The sequence below is a fragment of the Rhinolophus sinicus genome, chromosome 1 (genome assembly GCF_057876585.1).
Source record: "Rhinolophus sinicus isolate RSI-liver-muscle chromosome 1, RSI-T2T, whole genome shotgun sequence".
NCBI lineage: Eukaryota > Metazoa > Chordata > Mammalia > Chiroptera > Rhinolophidae > Rhinolophus > Rhinolophus sinicus.
The window spans coordinates 173,691,291-173,711,293 of record NC_142501.1 but is presented as its reverse complement, the minus strand read 5'-3'; the positions used below and the strand labels follow the sequence as shown (position 1 = coordinate 173,711,293).

General features: G+C 34.4%; 1 protein-coding gene across 3 annotated transcripts in view; it reads right to left on the bottom strand.

The window, feature by feature from the left end:
* The window catches only part of GRID2 (glutamate ionotropic receptor delta type subunit 2), a 1,331,224-nt gene that overhangs the window by 503,141 nt on the left and 808,080 nt on the right, over positions 1-20,003 (bottom strand). For all 3 annotated transcript variants that reach the window (XM_019741137.3, XM_074323476.2, XM_019741134.3), the window contains exon 8: positions 7,612-7,731. In XM_019741137.3, coding sequence (XP_019596696.3) covers positions 7,612-7,731 — 120 coding nt within the window. The remainder of the gene's footprint in view (positions 1-7,611; positions 7,732-20,003) is intronic.

The following is a 20,003-nucleotide window of genomic DNA, read 5'->3' as shown; positions in this document are numbered from 1 at the left end:
TAACTTTTTGAGTGACTGGACTCCATTTACCATTTGAATCATGAATTTAAATGTCTCTCACCTCAAACACAACTTTTTGACTCTGATTTAATCCAAATCAATATACAGGCCCTTTCTGACTTACTGAGGGCTTGATTCTCTTAGCCTTACATTTCCCTGTTGCTGAGATCACCTGTCTTCACCACCATACCTGTCCAAGTTAGATTTCATGCTTCATCACTTTAGCCGTTCACCTGTTAATGTCTTCATCCTCATGGCCTCATTGTACTGCTATCAAAACAACAAAACTAAACTAAAACAATTTGATGAAATCCCAACCCTACATTCATTCAAACTCATTTTATCTGCTAAATGGTGCTGGACAAAAGTCTATAACCATGTAGATTAGTGCAACAATTAATTTTTGATCTCTTACCTCATATGAGCCAACAGACAGCCCGACCTGGCAATTCTTAATTTTTCCATGTTCTTTGATTAGCTCTCTCCTATTTGCCACAGCAGGTATTTCAAAACTTATTCACTGTTTTTAGCCTATAACCTCATCTCTAATGTTTTCTGCTACACATTTCCTCTTAGCAGATAACTTCATCTCCCACATCTCCAAGAAAAGATAATATATTTCTTAACAGTTCCCCTAATTTCTTGACATCACACAAGAAACCTTGGTTGCCTTTACACATTTCTTTCCTTACTCCCTCCCTTCATCACTTTGGAAAACTGTGTCCTCCAATGCCTAATATTAAGCACTCTAATTCTGGATCCAATCTTCTCTCTCCTGGACCTCTATAAATGATCACATTTCTTTCCTTTATCTTCTTTGTCTTCCTCTCTACTGGCTCTGTCTGTGAGCATCAAACATACTCAGGCCTCTTACATTCTGAAAGTTCTCCCCCTCAATTTCAAGAAGCCATTTAATGACCACTCTATTAGCCAAATAGGATAATGTGGTTATTTGCCCTTACTTCTGCTACATATCACCTTACTTTTGACTTTTTTTTGGGAGGGGGATCTAAAAATGTCCATACAATTTGTTTTCAGTTTCAGGTGCACAAAACAATGTAATAGTTAGACATTTATACCTCTCACAAACTGATAACCCCCGCCCCCAATGTACTACTCCTCTAACATCGAATATAGTTGTTACAGTTCCATTGACTCTATTCCCTATTCCTTTTTACTTTTCAACTTGTTGCTATTTAAACATATGGCATTACCACTCAACTAAGATTTCTCTTACAAATGACAATTACTTGAAACATCTTTTGAGGCACCAGGAACAGTTCTGATTGTGTCACATTACTAACTCATTTAGGCTGTACCTACCTATGAGCTTAGTAACATGTAACTTAAACTTTGTTTTAAATAGCATAACAAGAATTTGAACAGTCTGACATTGGTAGCCGCATTGCTAACCCATTTGCTCTACTGTCTCTCCTCAGTTACTAATGAACTTGAGTTCCTAAATTCAATAGTTCTCTGTAGTCTTTATATTACTGTTTTTTTGCTATATTGACAATCCCCCTCTATTTCTTGAAACTCTTTTTTTCTTAGCTTCTATTAGTATATGAAGACTGTAATTATCATCCTTATGCACACATGCCTAATTATTGAATTGGGATAAATGTTTTTGTAAAATCAGGAAGCTTTAGAATCATAAGGCTTTAGGAAAATTAATAATGTTGCATGGGATAGTTTACACAAAAATATTGGAAGGAAGAAGAAACCTGGTGAAAATGGATGTGTAAACTTGGGGAAAATCATTAGGAATAGAGTAGAAGAAAAAGGCAGGAGGGTTTTATAAGAAATTGCTAATACATAAAAAGAACAAAACAACTTTTGTTTGTATTTGTATAGGTCCTATCTGAGAATGATATAATTTCTGCATGCATACCTTAATGTATGCAGAAGTCCCTTTTTCCTTTTTTTCAAAATAGGGGATACTATTCACTAATATTGATTTCACAATTATGAGATAAAAAAAAAGGTTTTCTAATATCATTCAGCAAGTATTAAGTAATAAAAACTCCAAAGAAAGACATATTACTTTCTGCTATAAAACCATGAATATTTTCATTTTCTGTATATTCTGTTACATTTATAATAAACTTGCTTTATGATTCTATGTTAATTATGCTAATTATTTTGTTTCCATTTAATTTTCTATCATTGTAGCTAGTCTCTTATTACTAAATAAATAAAATTGAAGGCAGAGAATTGGGCCTAAGATATTACAGATTTTCCCTAATAGTTTGAAATTCTCCATGAATTAATGGTCATCTTTGGTACTCCCTCTGTCCTTCCAGACTTAGGAATTTAGCACGGCATCATATACTTAGTGTTAGTTTATCAGTCACCGTAAATCCCACATTGACTAACCTAAGTTTTTGCCATCATAAAACGTCACACATTTGAGTAAAATCCACACTCAGACAGTCTGTACTGAAAATGCAGAAATATAAAAACAAAGACAATCTTAAAATAAGTCCGAGAAAAAGAGAGTGGATTACTGGCAAAAATATGGGCAGAGACAGCCAAGTTCTCAACCACAATACTGAAGCTGGAGACAGTGTATTGATATAGTCAACATGCAGAATGAATAAAACTAGCAATTTAAAATTTTATGTCTAGGGGAAACATAATTAAAGAAAGAAGATGAAATAAAGACATGTTCAGATAAACAGAAACTGAGAAATCTGGCCATAAGAAAACCATCAAGGAACATTTAAAAAGCTGTAATTTAGGCAGAAGAAAAGCAATTCTAGATACAAAAGTAGAAAGGAAAAAAGAGCAAGGAAAGTGGAAAATCTGTGGGTAGATATAAATAAATATGTATTGCACAAAACAGTAATGGTAATAGTTTTTGAATAAAAAAGAGAACATTAAAAACATGAAAAAAACTCTATAATTTGAGAGGTGGATACATTCAGTAAGTGGATTTAAAATGTCCTAAGTATGTTACCTATGTGGAAGCCAAGATATTGATGGACTTTAGATGTTGAAAAATTAAGTATGCATGTTATAAATTCTCAAGGAACTATCAAATAAGTAGAAACAGAATCTACAACTTGTACATTAGTAGAGGAGGATGGATGATAGTAAAAATATACATGTACATATATACATATACATATACAAATATATACATATGCAATCCAAATGAAGGCAACAAAGGAGAGGAAAGGAACCTGGAATAGGCAGGATAAATAGATTGTACAAAATAGAAGAATGTATAAGATGGTAGACTTAAACCTAAGTGCATTAGTGAATGAATTTCATATAATTATGTGAAATGCTCTATTTTTGGGGGCATAAATAGTCAAATTTGCATCAAATAACCAATTATACAATTTTTATAGAAATTATGTGTGGAAACAAAAGGATACAGAAAAGTTGAAAGTAAAAGGATAGTGAAAAGAAGTGTCATCCATCGAAATAGTAACAGAAATGAAATTGGTTTAGCTTCATTAATAGCAGACAAGATATTCATTAGGGAAGAAAGCATTATTAGAAGTCTTTATAATATTAATTTTAAAAGTGTTCTCCCAAGGAAACTATTTAAAAATGAAAATAAGTTCAGGTCTCAAAATATTTCAGATATTTAAAACATTAAATAAAGACATTATTAGCATTTTCATACTAAGATACATCTATCTATCTATCTATATACACACACACACATATTTATAACTTTAAAATATCATAAAAATAAAACTTATTTTTATTTATTATGAAAAAGTAGATCAGTAGTTTTTTTAAAAAGTTGCTGCAAAGAAAATTCTAGATTCAGCTGGGCTTCATTAGGGCAATCTATTAAACATTCAAAGAAGAAATGTTTCCAAGCTTATGTAACTCAAAAGAATAGAAAAAGAAGAAACCATGTGAACTATGTTTGAGGCCAACAAAACCTTAATATCAAAGTCCAACAGGGATTAAAACCAAACAAACAAGCAAACAAACCCAAAACTGAGGTCTCTTGACTTAGTTCAGTTCACCATTTCCTACTCAGTATTGCCTTTTTCACAAGTCACCGTAGACTGCCATTGTATAAATAATTCTCCCACGTTCTAATGGGGGAGAATTATTTATACAATGGCAGTCTACGGTGACTTGTGAAAAAGGCAATACTGAGTAGGAAATGGTGAACTGAAAGATTATGAAAGATTTGTCCTGGTTTGGGGCTTTAACACAGTGTTAATAGAGAGACTAGAGATGGGACTTGCTGTAAGTGATGGATGGTACTGAGTCTCACCCTGGGAAGAATTCACAGATGACCAGGGGCCAGGTCAGCAGAGACTGTAGTTTCTTGATTTGTCAGATGGTAACTATTGAGATTCGTCATATTGTTACTTCCCAGATGTCTGCTAAGGAACTGAGAATTAGCAAGGCCCCTTTCCAACAGTGATATTGTGGCATAATCAAGAGAACCTACTTTGACTTTGCATAAGAGGAAACTCATTTGTCTACAGAAATAACATGATGGTTAAACCCACGTTTGTCTAAATCCACTCTAGCCAATGCAGGTTCCACAAGCCCAACCATGGCAGAGAGACTTTAAATGAACTCCCTGAAAATGTTTTAAAGGGACATCATGAATAAAAAAAAAAAAAAAGAAAATCCAACAGAGAAGAAAATTTCAGGTAAACTTAGTCATGAACATCAATGTGAAAATCTTAAGCAAAGTGGTAACAAATCAAGTGTTTTTTATGGAAACAAACATAATTATATTTTTATATAAATGTAATTTTTATAAATATGAATATTAGGTTTATCCCAGGACTGTATGGAGTTTCCTTAATCTTATCAAAGTTAATAAAATGAAAAACATCATATATTATATTTACTAATATAATGTTGATATCTTTTACTCTAAGCAGGCTTATTATTAAATATTAATTTTATTTAACATTGTCCTAGAGGCCTTAGTCAGTACACAGGCAAGAAGAAATAAGAGGTGTAAAAATTCGAAATGAAGAGACAAATCATTAATTCTAGATAATAATGATAATATGCAGAAGGTTCACCATAATCTAAAGATCAGTTATCAGAATTAAAGAGTTGAGCAAGAAAGCTGGATATAAAAATCTATATAAAATACCAATGTCATTCCCATATATCAACAACAAACAGAAAATGGAATTTTAAAAGATACTATATGATATTTATACAATATAATGCCATTAGCAGTATAAGTGAAAAAAAGTAAAAAATAGTGACGCATGAAAATAAGGGTGTATCTAAAGGATATGGTGAGACAAAGAAGACACAAAAGAGAATACACTACATTATCCATTTATCTGAACATCCAGACCAGGCAAAACTATCTGTGTTGCTAAGAGCAGAAATAGAAGTGATGGGACTTTCCAGGTGATGGAAATGTTCCATAACTTGATCTGGGTTGTAGTCACATTGGTGAATGCAATCATGGAAAGCCCTTGTAGAAGTAAAATTTGTGCATTTTACTGTACTTAAATCTCAGTAAAAACAAATACTCAAGATACTACATTAAAGAGTGAAATTGTATTCTTTTCTTTTCCCATATATTAAAAAAAATAATTCCAAGTAGACAAAAGGCTTCAATTGAAAAGGTAGAACTATAAAGCCTTTGAAATATTGAGCATTGTATCTTTATGACTCTGGCAATAGGGAATGATTTCTTGAATAAGACTAAATGGCAATCATCATAAGGAAGAAAATTCATAATTCTACTTCATTTAAACGTGCTATGAATAAAACGTAAATAAAAAACAGAGGGAAACTATTTACAACATATTAAATAACAAGATACTAATATTCAAAGGTATAACTCCTAAAATTAATTATAAAAACAAAAGACAACTGAATAAAAAAGGGCCAAAAGACTTGAATGGGCAATTAACCCAAAAAGGAATCTGAAGATAGCCGAAAAAATATAGGAAACAATCCCAGAACTTCTTTATAACCAGGGAAATGCAAATTGAAACCATTAGGATATATCATTATATATGCAATAACTTAATAAAAACTTGAAAGTGTGACTAAACCAAGATTTGGTGAGAACATGGGGCAACGAGAACTTACTGTCCTGCTTGTGGTATGTAAATTAGTAAATCTCTATGAAAATGACTTTAAGGGTAGCCAGTAAAAAACAAGATACATTTTCTTGTATTGCAGCAATTCTACTCTTGGTTACAAAGCCTACAGATATATGCACAACTACAAGAGTATACATCCAAGACATATTTCCAAGAATATTCAAAACAATTTTGTTTATAATAGCCTAAAAATGGAAATAGACCACAGTAGATTAGGACAATTCATAGACTACAAGACGATACAGCAACTTAAGTGAATAAATTACAACTGCCTGTAACAAGAATGAATAACACAAACAGAATGTTGAACAACAAGCAAGAAAAAAGAACATATACCATATTAAGACTGTCCATAAGTTAAAATATTGGTAAACTATTAAATTATATTAATTAAGGATGTGCATACAGGTGATAAAATTATATTTAAAACTGAAAAGAAATGAGTATCATAAAATTCAGACTGTTACACTACTCAGAAGGGAGGTCAGGGATGTCATCAGGGAGAATATATGGAGATGTTTAGAATGTTTGATACGTTCTATTTCTTGGTACTAGTATAGTATATTATATTAGTGGTTGTTTCCTTTAAAATAATTTACTAAACGATCCTTGTGTTTTATGAAGTTTTCTGTATATTTTCTATGCTTCACTATAAAACAATAATTAAAAACACATTAAGATATTTTCAACTCTTCCATCGTGAATTTACTGATGTTTTTATTGGTGATTTGAGTAACTCCTAACTTAATTTTCTCTAAGTTTCTTTGCATCCTACACCTCAACTTCAGAAAGGAACACCTACTGAAGAACCTCTTACTCTCTATGCAGCAGCTTTACACAGTTAGAAATCTATAGTTATGAACTGTGTATGCACATTCAATTACATTAAGTTGTTACCCACTAAAAATATATAACAATGGCAAATTCAAACTATAGGAAACCGATTTCTTCAGTGGCTTTCATATTTCTCCTTGAGAAAGTATTTATTGTTCCAGCATTTCCTGAAACATCCTTTATTGCACTCAAGTTTTTTCTCATGTGCAATCTGTAATATATAACAAGAGCTCATTTCCTGCAAACCATTTTCTACTTATGTGTGACACATATAGAAGTTGAAATACTGTAATGTCACATTTTATAGTAGACTTTCTCTCTTACTATATGAAATTTCTCTAAGCTCTTATTCTGATTTTGTGCATGTTACAAGTTAAAAAACAAGCAGCTATGCATTGTATAAATATTAAATTCATTACTTTATAAAGATTATTATTATAATGAATGAAAGATTTTGCTAGTTCCCTAGGCAACCATCACATTACCTTTCTTCCTTTAAATTATACTAAGACATAAATAGAATTCATTGATTAATACTTCTGGTAAGTACTTAAGGTCATTTAAATGTCTAATTTTCCCCCATCCCTTCTCTTTCAAACTATTTACAATAGGGACTTTAATACTGTAATCATATTGTGTGAAGAAAATCAAACAAAACCATAGTTACTATAGAAAAAAGCATATTTATCAATGTTTCTGGTCTTACTTTGCGAACACCTCGGCCAAGCTCTTCTCCATAGTTGGTTCCAAGAATTTCAAAGTGGACATTGGGATTGCCTCCGTTTTCTCCAAATTCTAGCTCTCCAGTCAACCCACTAACTCCACCCTGAATGAGAGAAAGGATACTGATGTTAGATTTCAGAAGTAAAATCATAATAAGAATAATAATGCATAAAAGAAAGTTGTAGGAATACTATTTCCATTTATAAAATAAATATTGTAAGCATGCAATGATTAATAGGCTATTTTTTTAAAATAAGTGCACAGCATAAAATAGGAGAACTATTGAAAGTAACCTTGAGAATCACTTAATGCAATCTCATTCTCCTTACAGATGAGGAAATTTAGATCCAAAGAGTAAAATGACTACATAAACTGACACCATATTAGAGCTGAGACTAAATTCCAGGCAAAGATTTTTGCCACCATACCTTCTGACATATACAGATCCATCAGTCAGAAAATATGCTTCTGGGGAACATAAAATCTACTCTGGATACAAGTTTTGACAATATTTTTTTCTCCAGAACAATGCCATTCTAATTTGTTTTAAAATTATATCTGGGATTCTTAAAAACCAAGTTTCTAAGTTACTAGATGTTTATTCGTCCTCCTTCTTTAAATATTTTTTTCCAAATTAAAAAAAATATAGAAAACTAAATTAGGCTTGAAATCTGTTTTGCTCTTAAACAGTAGTGCTGGCTGCTGAGATTCACTGGGAATTTCCAAGCTTCATCTCTCATTCATCATGACAGATGTTCATTTCCCCAACAGATGGCAATGTAGGTCATACTTCTCTGTTTCTCGTTTACCATTCTTTTCTCAGTTTATTGGTCCTCACGTTATTTAGGATTTCATAAATAAAAATCATATTCTGAGTCACTTCTATACTATAGTATTTCTAACTTCGAATTTTGGCCCGATAATCACATTTATTTGGACAAGTTATCTCAGTTTGTAAACTGCTTTCAGTATCACCTCTATGATGTTGATACTTAAATATACAGACGGTCTGTGACTTATGATGGTTTGGCTTATGATTTTTCAACTTTACGATGGTGAAAAAGTGATATGCATTTGGTAGAAATATACTTCGGATTTTGGATTTTGAGTTTTTTCCTCCCTGGGCTAGCAATATGCGGTTTGATGCTCTCTTTCGAAGCTGAGCAGTGGCAAGCAAGCTGAGCACCCAGTCAGCCATGCGATCACACGGGTAAACAACCGATACTCAGCAGTGTACTGGGGTGCCAGTGTTTTATGGATATTGTGTTCTGAGAGCGATTAAAGTAAACTAGGTTAAACTGTGATGGTTGGTAGGTTAGGCGTATTAAATTCACTGTTGACTAATGATATTTTCAACTTACAACGGGTTTTTCGAGACATAGCGTCATCATAAATTGAAGATCATCTGTGTCTCATTTGCCATAGGTTCTAACTCAATTTCTAGTCTTTTTTTGGCAGGTATTATGTTGTCTACTATATCTCCTACTACATCTGTGTCTTGTAGACCATCGATTGACACTAAGTTCATAACAGGCATTCAATGAAACTATTGCTTATTCATTACTTTCAATATTTCATCTATTTCATTTCTGCAATAGTTATAATCAACAAAACTGATCCTCCATAATTATTTCCTAATATGCCAGCTTTTCTTTTATTATCGAGTTTTATTAATAAAAGTACGGTTGAATTTTATATGTCTATGCCCTTCTCATATATGCCATAGCAGTCAGTAGCATGGACTTGGAGTCAGACTTCCGGCATTTGGTCAATGGCATCAGAATCTACTAGTTGTGTAAACCTCAGTGATTTAATTTCTCTATGCCGCAATTTCTCCATCTGCTAAACGGCATTATTATAAAATAATGGTACCTGTCTCTGAAGTTTATGAGTCTTTTAATACATGTAGAGAATATATAAAAGTGCTTGATAAATTGTGGGAGTTTAATTACTATCCTTGTCATCATCATCTTCTACATGATTTTTTCATTCTCTGATTTTGGAGGCTTTCTAGTTCTGCTGGAAGTTGTAGGCATGTGCCTGTTTTGTTTGTACGTTTTTTAACTAATGTTTATTGGGGTGGAAAATATTCATCAAAATTTCATGAATATCTACAGGGCATTGTAAAATGTTTTTGCAAATTTTGACTCAATTATATTTCATTGATTGGTATTTGGGGAGAAAAGAATTAAAGCAACTGGTCTAGGATCTGTTCACTTGTTTTACTGGTGTGTGTGTGTGTGTGTGTGTGTGTGTGTGTGTGTGTGTGTGTGTGTGTAGAGCAGCACAGGATGAGGGGAAAAGAAAGTAGGTAAGTGAGTCTGATGTCTTTGTCAACTGGAACTCCAGTTAAAGAGATTAGTAATACTTACTACAAAAAAGTGTTCTTATTTAAAAAAGCCCTTAGCAGGATGTCCCGGGCTAAACTACGATTATCGTAGTAAATAAACTCAGGATCTATGAATTAATTGCTTATGGCTCTTTGGAAAATGTCCTGAAGCTTTTCACTTTCTAGGGTACAAATCGAAATGTTTCATAATGTAAATGCTCCCTGCTGTGCAAGGAAAACCTATAAAACCTTCCTTGGAGACAGAATGTGCTTGTTCAATATAAGAAGAAACAACTTGGAGAGCTACTTATAAGTGTCCCATAATCTCTCTCCTTTGTGCTTTTTGATTGTCTGTATGTTTGATAGGGATAGATTATTCAGTTCTTGCACGTCAATTTGATCCTGTATGTTCACTCAGTAATAATATTTCAAATAATTCAATTCTCACTTAAAAATTTAAAGATTGGGGTAAGCACAGTAGATCTTATCATTAATATCTCCAAATGGCAAATACTGTAGGAATTTGACTTACACATATAGCTACTATTACTACATATAAATTCAAACCACTGGTATTCAGTAATCTTTTTATAAGAGCACATCTTGTCCTCTGTCACACATCTACCTCAGTAATATCTCCTAATTATATCAGAACCTTAAATTTCTGTTGTAGTGCTTTATTTCTAGGAAAAAGAGAAAAGATATTATATATCAGTATGATTGCTTCATTATAAAAATAGTATATTCCTATAATTTTAAAACTTTTGAACACTGGACTGCCTGGCACTATATTATTATTATTCACAGTCAAATCTTATATGGCCACTCCATCCAGTGTCTTTATCCATAGCTTGCATCTGGCACAGAGCAACTCAGTCCACTTATATTACACAGGTACAAAATCATAAATCAGAGGACCTGCATTTAGTTTAATGCAGCCTCCACTTACGTTGTTCACCTTTTTGACTTTGTAATTTATCTTCTTTATGTTATATTCTTATGAGCTGTTAGCATGTGTAATCAGTAAAACCTTCCCTCGTGAAAATATAAGGGCTGCTTGAGAGGTCAGTATTTTAAGCAAATAAACCCTTTAACTGAAATGCCTTGTTATCTGACCCATGATTCACCTCTTTGATTTTTGATTGACAAAGAATGAATATTCCCATGCTTTTGACTTTTTTTTCAATCCTCAGATCTACCTTGAAAACAGAGCCTTTGTAAAAATGAATGTGTGCTGGCCAGTTAATAATGAGCAGTCACTGTCTTTGTGCATGCACAGTTTGTGTGTGTGTGTGTGTGTGTGTGTGTGTGTGTGTGTGTTTGTGTTTATCTTTTGGTGATATAACAGATTGTAAACAAAATAAGATAATGGGATATTGACAATATGAATAACTCATACAAATAATTTCTAAATGTCCTATAAAGTGACAGTAAAAATTGCTGCCAGAGCAAACCTTGTTTAAAATACCAAGTAAAATAGGTTTGGATTCCATCCTACCCACCCTAAATAGAAATGGTAGTGAGCATCCAATACAGAAAGCAGAAGAGAAGGAAAAGTAGAAGAATAGAATCAGAGGTTTGGAATAATTTATCACTGGATAATCGGTTTTTTGAAAAAGAAGAAAATTTTTGTTCCCTTATGAATAGGATAAGTTGGAAAAACGAAGAAAAAAATATTAAGAAATTACTTCATTCTTTTTATGAGGCAGAATAAGTTTTTTCTATGCTTGAATCTGCAAAATAACTTAGAGATTCTTTTGGAAGGTCATATGGAACATCAGGTTTATATGACACTCATCTAATTTCCTTATACATGTTCCTAGATTCCTTGTAACCTGCAGACATTCTTAGTCACCAAGGACACCCTGTTAAATAAACATGAGCCCAGCAAGGCAGTGAACACACTGGGGAGAACCAGACTCAGTGGCGTGTCCTGATGTCTTCATGTTTCATAAGTTAATTTCAGAGAGAAAAATCCCTGCCAGAAGGAAAACTCTATGAATCTATCTAGAAAAGAAATGTAATGGGTGGATAAATGCTTAGATGCAAGATGCAGAAAAACAAAAACTAAAAACAAAAAACAATTATTGTGAAATATCTAGGAAAATTTGAGTTGCCATGTGTATACACGTGCATATAGAGATATATACCTCTATAGTGACATAAATACACATATGCTAAAATATTCATTCATCATAGAAACTTGAAGCAAACTGAGAAGTAAATATGAGGCTACTAGCGTATTGATCATGCTATCTACATTTTAGAGAAGAAGAAACTAAAGCTGAGACAACTAGTTATTTGAGGAACCTGAACTAAAACCTTCTTCTTATGCCTCATACTTTTCCCCCTAGGCTACGTAAACTGTGTGTTCAACATAAACGTACATCATCGTGGATTATTTAAAAAAAAGTGGATGTTGAACTAAATGAATTTACACTATACCATTTACCTCTTTAGGATTCAAATGCCCTGAAGTTGGAGTATACACTGATGAGTCCACAAGAGGACTATTCCAAGGGCATAGACTGCTTTTCTAAAAGCTCTTGTTGCAACAAGTTTATTTGCTCACATTTTGTAAAAGGGATATCTTATATTCCTAATCAATACTGTTTCTGGTATGGCAGATTATTTTCCTAAATTTTCTCTCTCCTTATGATGTACACATTCTAAAAAGCACATAGTGCTTTACACAAAAAGCAAAATAATATGTTTCCATTCCTCAATTACACAAATTTTAAAATAACAACAAAACCCCCAACTTTCTGGAGTTATGCCTGTCCAAGACCGAAACCTAGAATGACCATTTTCTTCTTCTTCTTCTTTACACATTCATTTCAAATCACTACATCTTATTTCAATCACCTAAGTATCTCTTAAAGACATCTACTTCCATCCATCTCCATAACCCACAACATTTCCTAAGCATCCTCTGAATTGGAGCATCAGTCTCTTAACTGATGTTTTCTCTTTGAACCTGTCCCGGTCCAATGACAGCTGCAGAATGAATTCTCCACTTGGGAGACACTGAGTAATCAGATTTTGTCACCCTCTGTTTAAAATACATCAGTGGCTTAACCTTACCCCTCAAAAAAAGTTTAAAAATTTTTAACGTGGTTTTAACCCTTCATTATATTTTTCCCTGCCTACCTGTTTTAGCCAAAGGGGAACAATGGCCCTATTCTTTCTCTATTCTAGTCATCCTGGTCTTATTTCAGATGCTTAAATGTGCCAATAGCTCTGTTCCCTGCAAGCTTGTTAACATTCCATTACACTGCAGAAAACATTCTTCCCTCCCCATTTCTGGAATACTCTCCTCCTTTTCCTGGCTAATGCCTACTCATCTTAAATGTTCTTACTTATCTGTCACTCTTATGCCTAAGTAGGTTCTCTAGCCACATATTTCCAGAACAGTTGGTGTTTCCCCTTCTGCAGAACATTCACACTTGTAATTATTTTTGATAATTCTATTTTGCTTCCTTATTCTGTGATCTCACAGCATATGGTAGTATTCAGTAAAATATTTGTTGAATGAATACATTCCCATATAAGAATTATAGTAATTTCAATTCTTTTTTTCCATGTCAAAGAGTACTCTTTTAGATATCAACATGTATCAAGATATCTCTTTTAGATATAATGTATTAACATGTTTCAATGTGAGAAAATGCACTAGTACTAAAAGACTTGAGACACTGCCACAAATGTTCACATATTCTATGTTTCACATTTGGTATTAAAAATAATTACCACAAAATGTTTAGCACAAATTAATCAATTAAACCAATGCAGAAGTATTTGATTTAAGAGTCTATCAAATCTTGATTGGCTTACTTGTATGGGATACATAGAAAATATCACTGCTTTTATATGTTATCACACATTTTGAGTGTAATTATTTTTTAGTATTTTTTTTAATTATTAAAAAAACAATGTAAGCATATTCTTTCTAAAACTCAGCTCTGATTTTGTCATGCCCTTATTCAAAATTTCTTTACGGTCTTTCATCTACCTAGGAATTAATTCCTTTCCTCAATCTCTTCCCAGTCTACACTATTTTCACCATGTGTTCTGTACATTCTAGTGAATTAATCCACCTTGGTCATTGCCCACATGATTTATTTTAATAGATATGTCAACTAGAGTACTCCCACCACTTGAAATATCTTCTTATCGTTAGGATTACATATCTCAAACCAGTTAACTTTTAATTTGCATTAAAATGCTATCAGTTTCATGAAAAGTTTTCTAATCTATTTTCTCTATTTTGGGTCAGATTCCCCAGGAAACAGCTCTGAACTGGAGATTTGCTCCTGTTCAGGAGGGTTACTTGGGGTGCTCCTGAGGAAATACAGAGAAGGGAGTGAGAGAACAGGGACTGGGCAGAGGAAGAGGTGAAACCTCAATGCCAGTACAACAGCTCAGGTGATCCCATTGACCAATCTGTGGTTACAATAACTCCTCTGAGTTACCCCAATGGAGCCAAGGGACTCAGATCTTTCTAGTTCTGCAGTGACCAATCACTGGGCACATGCTCTTCCGCAAAGGATGTGGAGCAGCTCCCTTCTGCCCAGCGCAGTACTGGACAGAGGCTCAACTGTGTGCCCTCCCCAGGAGGGCCTCAGCCATGAAACAGGAGCTGAGTGGGTGTCATAGCACTCTGTACTACACCTTATCCTAAAATTCCATAGACCCTTATTTCTACCACATTTGAGGACTTTTGTTTTCTGTCACCTATAGCTTTTGTATGCATAGCCAATGTTCACTACTAGGCTCTAAATCCCTTTTTGGGTAATCACATAAAAGAGTTTGAATAATGCAATACACAATCTAGGCATTTGATAAATATCTGTTAAAAGAGTGATGAATACATGAAGGAACAAAGTGTACCTTTGGAAACGGTTACAATATTAATAGTAGGAAAAAATAGAAAATAATTGCCATTTAATCATAGAACAAATCTGTAAATAAAAATAGGCTACCTGCATTACATGGGATGTAATGCTGTTCCTCAGTCTTTAAGAAAGACAGATCTGCACAGATTAAACTGATTTCTAAATGTCCCACAAAATAATTTTCAAATTGTGTTTCTGAAAACCGATTATGGTGAGAACAATGAAGTGCCTCTCTTACTATCTTACAGTGCAGTTCAGCTTTTATTTGTTTTACTTATTTAGTTTAAAAGATTTAAATGTGGGTGGATTGATCCAGATGGCAGAGTAAGTAAATGTAGTTCTTACCTCCTCTCAAGACCATATCAAAATTACAACTAAACTACAGAATAACCATGACTGAGAATTGCCTGAAGGCTCCCAAGCCAAAGGCCTACAACTACGGACATACAGAAGAAGCCACCGGGAGACTTGTAAGAGGGGTAGAGATGCAGAGTGGGCTGGCCCCACACCCACATGTGAGCATTAAAAATCAGGAAGGATATCTCAGCTGCAGAGGTCCCCCCAGGAGGAGCAAGTGTCCCAGCATCCCATAGGCTTCCCAGCCCAGGATTTCAGTGTCATGGAGAGAAGTCCCCATAACTTCTAGCTGTGAAACCCAGTGGAGATAGAGGTTAAGTGAGCTGAAGGATAGCTGCAGACCTAGGCATTCCTCTTAAAAGGGCCTCACAGGGACTTACTTGCTGACGGACTCACTTGCTCTGAGCTCCAGCACTGGGGAAGCAGCTTGAGGTGCCAGGGACATACAGAGAGAAACTGAGTTCTCTGGCTGCAGTATGAGGGCTGGAGGGGCAGTTTTCTCCCAGAAGGAGGAAGAGAAGCCATTTTGTCTTTGTTGAGCCCTTTCTCTCCCTTCCTATGTGTAGATGCCGGCAGATGTCATATCTGAGTCTCCATCAAACAGGCTATCACCTTTTGTCAGCCCTGCCCTAGTGATTCCCTCACACCCCACCCCACCCAACTTTCAGGCATACCCAAAACACTTACAGTGTTTTTCCCATACAAACAACCTGTTTTAACTCATACTACCATCTTTTATAAAACATCTCAAAGGTTCACAAAGCCCAAACAAGCCCCATCTGACTTTGGTGTGTCCTGTATCTATGGCTGAGCAGCCCTAAGTCTGGCACTAGTGACAACCAGCCTCGATTCGCAGATTGGCCTCTTGAGGCACCTGCAAGCCCAGCGTGGGCAGCGGTCATCTGCAGATTGCTTTGTGGCTAATGCCCGGTGGACCCAGGCAGGGCACAGACTGTAGCTGAACCTGGTCTGCAGTGGGTCCCCTCCCAGGAGGCCTAGAGCTGGCACCCCTGGTGGCCAGCTTTGGACCAACTGGAGCACCACCTAGCTATTTTCAAAGACAACATACCAAAAGGTAAGAGTGGGCAGGCACCAGAGTCCTGCTGAAGAAAACCCTACACTGTAGGGTCAGCCCCTCTAGCGCAGCTCCTCCACTGTAGTCATGGCCAGTGCTTACAACCAATCAACCCAAGGGTCAATTCTACCCACTGATGTGCAAACAGTGACTAAGGCTCAACTATAAGAGGAGGACACACAAAACCTACACAAGGGACACACAAGGAGGATCCAGCTCTGGTGAACAAGGAGACTGCAGCACTGGGTCCCACAAGACACCTACTATGTATGACTACTCTACTAAGAACAGGAAGCATAGTAGTCCCATCTAATACATAGAAACAAATACAGGGAGGCAGCCAAAATGGGAAGATAAAGAAACATGTTCTAAGTACAAGAACAGAAATATAGCTCCAGAGAAAGATCTAAACATAATGGAGACAAGCAATCTACCAGACACAGAGTTCCAAACAAAGATTATAAAGATGCTCAATGATCTCAGAGAAAACTTCAATAAAGAGATAGGAAACATAAAAATAGAGATAGAAAACATAAAAAAGAACCAGTCAGAAATAAATAATACAATAACTGAAATGAAGAATACCTTAGAGGGAATCAACAGTAAATTAAATGAAGCAAAGGATCAAATAAGCAATTTAAAAGATAAGGTAACAAAAAACACCCAATCAGAACAGCAAAAAGAAAAAAAAAAGGATCCAAAAAGATGAGGAAAGTTTAAGGGGTCTCTGGGACAATATCAAGCATACCAACATTCACATCATAGGGGTACCGGAAGGAGAAGAGAGGGAACAGGAATTGAAAACCTATTTCAAGAAATAATGATGAAAAACTTCCTTAACCTGGCAAAAGAAATAGATATACAAGCCCAGGAAGTGCAGAGTACCAAATAAGATGAACCCAAAGAGGCCCACACCAAGACACATTATAATTAAAATGCCAAAGGTTAAAGATAAAAAGAAAAATTTAAAAGCAGCAAGAGAAAAGCAATTAGTTACTTATAAGGAGCTCACATAAAACTGTCAGCTGATTTCTGAACAGAAACTGCAGGACAGAAGGGATAGGAGAAAATAGTCAGTGATGAAAAGCAAGGACCTCCAACCAAGATTACTCTACCCTGCAAATCTCTTGTTTAGACTTGAAGGACAGCTAAAGAACTTCCCAGACAAGAAAGAGCTAAAGGAGTTCATTACCACCAAATCAGTATTACATAAATGTTAACAGGATTTCTTTAAGAATAAGAAAAAGAAAAAAAAAAAGTATGAATAGAATGGCAATACTAATCAACAATCACTTTAAATATATATACATTAAATGCTCCAATCAAAAGACATAGAGAGGCTGAATAGATAAGGAAACAAGATCCTTACAAATGCTGCTCACAGGAGACTCACTTCTGATCAAAAGATACACACAGACTGAAAGTAAATGGATGGAAAATATATTTCATGGAACTAGAACTGAACAAACAAAAAAAGAAATAAAAAAGAAAAATCTGGGGTAGCAATACTTACACCAGACAAAACAGACTTTAAAACAAATGCTATAACAAGAGACCAAAAATGAACCTAATAATCCCACTTCTGGGTATTTATCTGAAGAAACCCAAAACAGTATTTTGAAAGGAAATGTGTATCCTTATGTTCACTGCAGCATTATTTACAATGGCCAAGATATGGAGGCAGCCTGGGTGTCCATCAATGGATGAATGGATAAAGAAAAAGTTGTACATATATACAATGGAATATTACTCAGCCCCAAAAAGAATGAAATCTTGCCACCTGCAACAACATGGATGGACCTAGAGGGTATTATACTGAGTGGAGTAAGTCAGACAGAGAAAGACAAATACTATATGATTTCACTTATATGTGTAATGTAAAGAACAAAATAAACAAACTCATAGATACAGAGAACATTTTGATGGTTGCCAGATGAGAGGGGGGTTGGGCTTGCGTGAAAAACGGGATGGGATTAAATACAAATTGGTTGTTACACAGTAGTCATGGGGATGAAGGGTATAGCACAAGGAATATAGTCAATAATATTGTAATAACTATGTATAATGTCAGATGGGTAGTAGATTTATTGGAATTATCACTTCGTAAGTTATATAAATGTCTAATCACTATGTTGTATACTTGAAACTAATATGATATTGTATGTCAACTGTAATTGAAAAATTAAAAAAAAATATTTAAAATATAAATAAATGAATACATACGTACATACATACATACGTACATACATACATAAATTTGATGTTCCTGGTTGAAAGCTTACAGGGACAAATATGTAAATATTCCTTCAAAATAAAATTTCATGATTATTGTATATATTTGTTTTGATTATAAATTTTCTGACAGCAACATTTTACATATTAAATTGCTGTAAGAGAAACACCTACATATTATGGTATCTCTCTTTCCTTCCTACTGATTCGCCCACTAAATAAGTGTCGCCTAAGCAAACTCCCAAAATATTATTCTGTCTTTGTGAGACAGCTTCAGAATAATGAATACATTCAGGTTCTACTTCCTAGCCAAACCATGAATTAATAAATTGGCAGGATCAAAGTCATGTTCAAAAACCTCCCCTGGATCAATACCTGCCAAATCTCTACATAGATAAGATTTTGGCAATACCTTGAGTTTAAATTTGACATGCATTTTTCCGTTGAAAAATCTTTCTCTGCCAATATAGTCAATAAATTTAATTCTCAAGCACGTCTGTTGATAAGTACCTAAATTATCATTAAAGTGACTCTTTTGCAAAAAAAGGAAGCTCTACCAAGAGAAAGATCCAGGCTAATCTTCATTTGACATTTTCTTTCTTCCACTTCCTGCTTTTTGTACATCTAGTTCACTTCTGATGATAAATTTTTAGATTTTTATCTAGATTTTCTAAATACTTCATATTTCATTTGACTAGCTCTCTGTTTCAGGAGAGAAAGGCAAACACATACAGAAAGAAAAAGGATAGGTAAATAAAGAACATAAACTTTCAAATGGCTGTCTCCTTTGTTTAAAGGGTACAGGAGAAATTTGTTTGTTTTATTAATCATTTCATTTTAAATTCAAGAAGCTGTGTGAGACAAATGGAAAATGCCAGCAAGGATGACATGACAAAGAGGCTAATAAACTGCAGAATGCTTATACCACTGAGAGGAATTGAACAACACAAACTGCCTCCTGGGACGGAAACAGGTAGCTAAGCCAACACAGGTCATAGCCACGCTAAATGCCGCACTGACAATGAACAAGTGATTGCCATCAAGTACCCACATAGTTAAAAAATGCTGCAAAATAGTAACTGTTTATTAATTATACCTATAATATTAGGTTGGTGCAAAAGTAATTGCGACTTATAAGGTTAAACACAATTGCAAAATCCTCAGTTACTTTTGCACCAATGTAATATGAGATAAAGATCAACAAACACATCCAATGTCTTACCACGTATCATCTAAATGAAAACAGCTATATCTGGTACTCATTCTTCAGGTGATGGTGTAGTGCAAAGGAAAAAAACAAACAAACAAACAAAACTTTTTGTGCTTTGTGACAAGCACCAAAATAATTTGAGCATCTTTAATTCTAATGATATGATCAAGGAAATTTAAAAATATTTCAACCACTAACATTTTACTTGCCTAAAATTCCCTTACAAATAAATAAGGGCTATTAGCTTTTGTATGTGTGTGACTTTCTGACCTTTTAT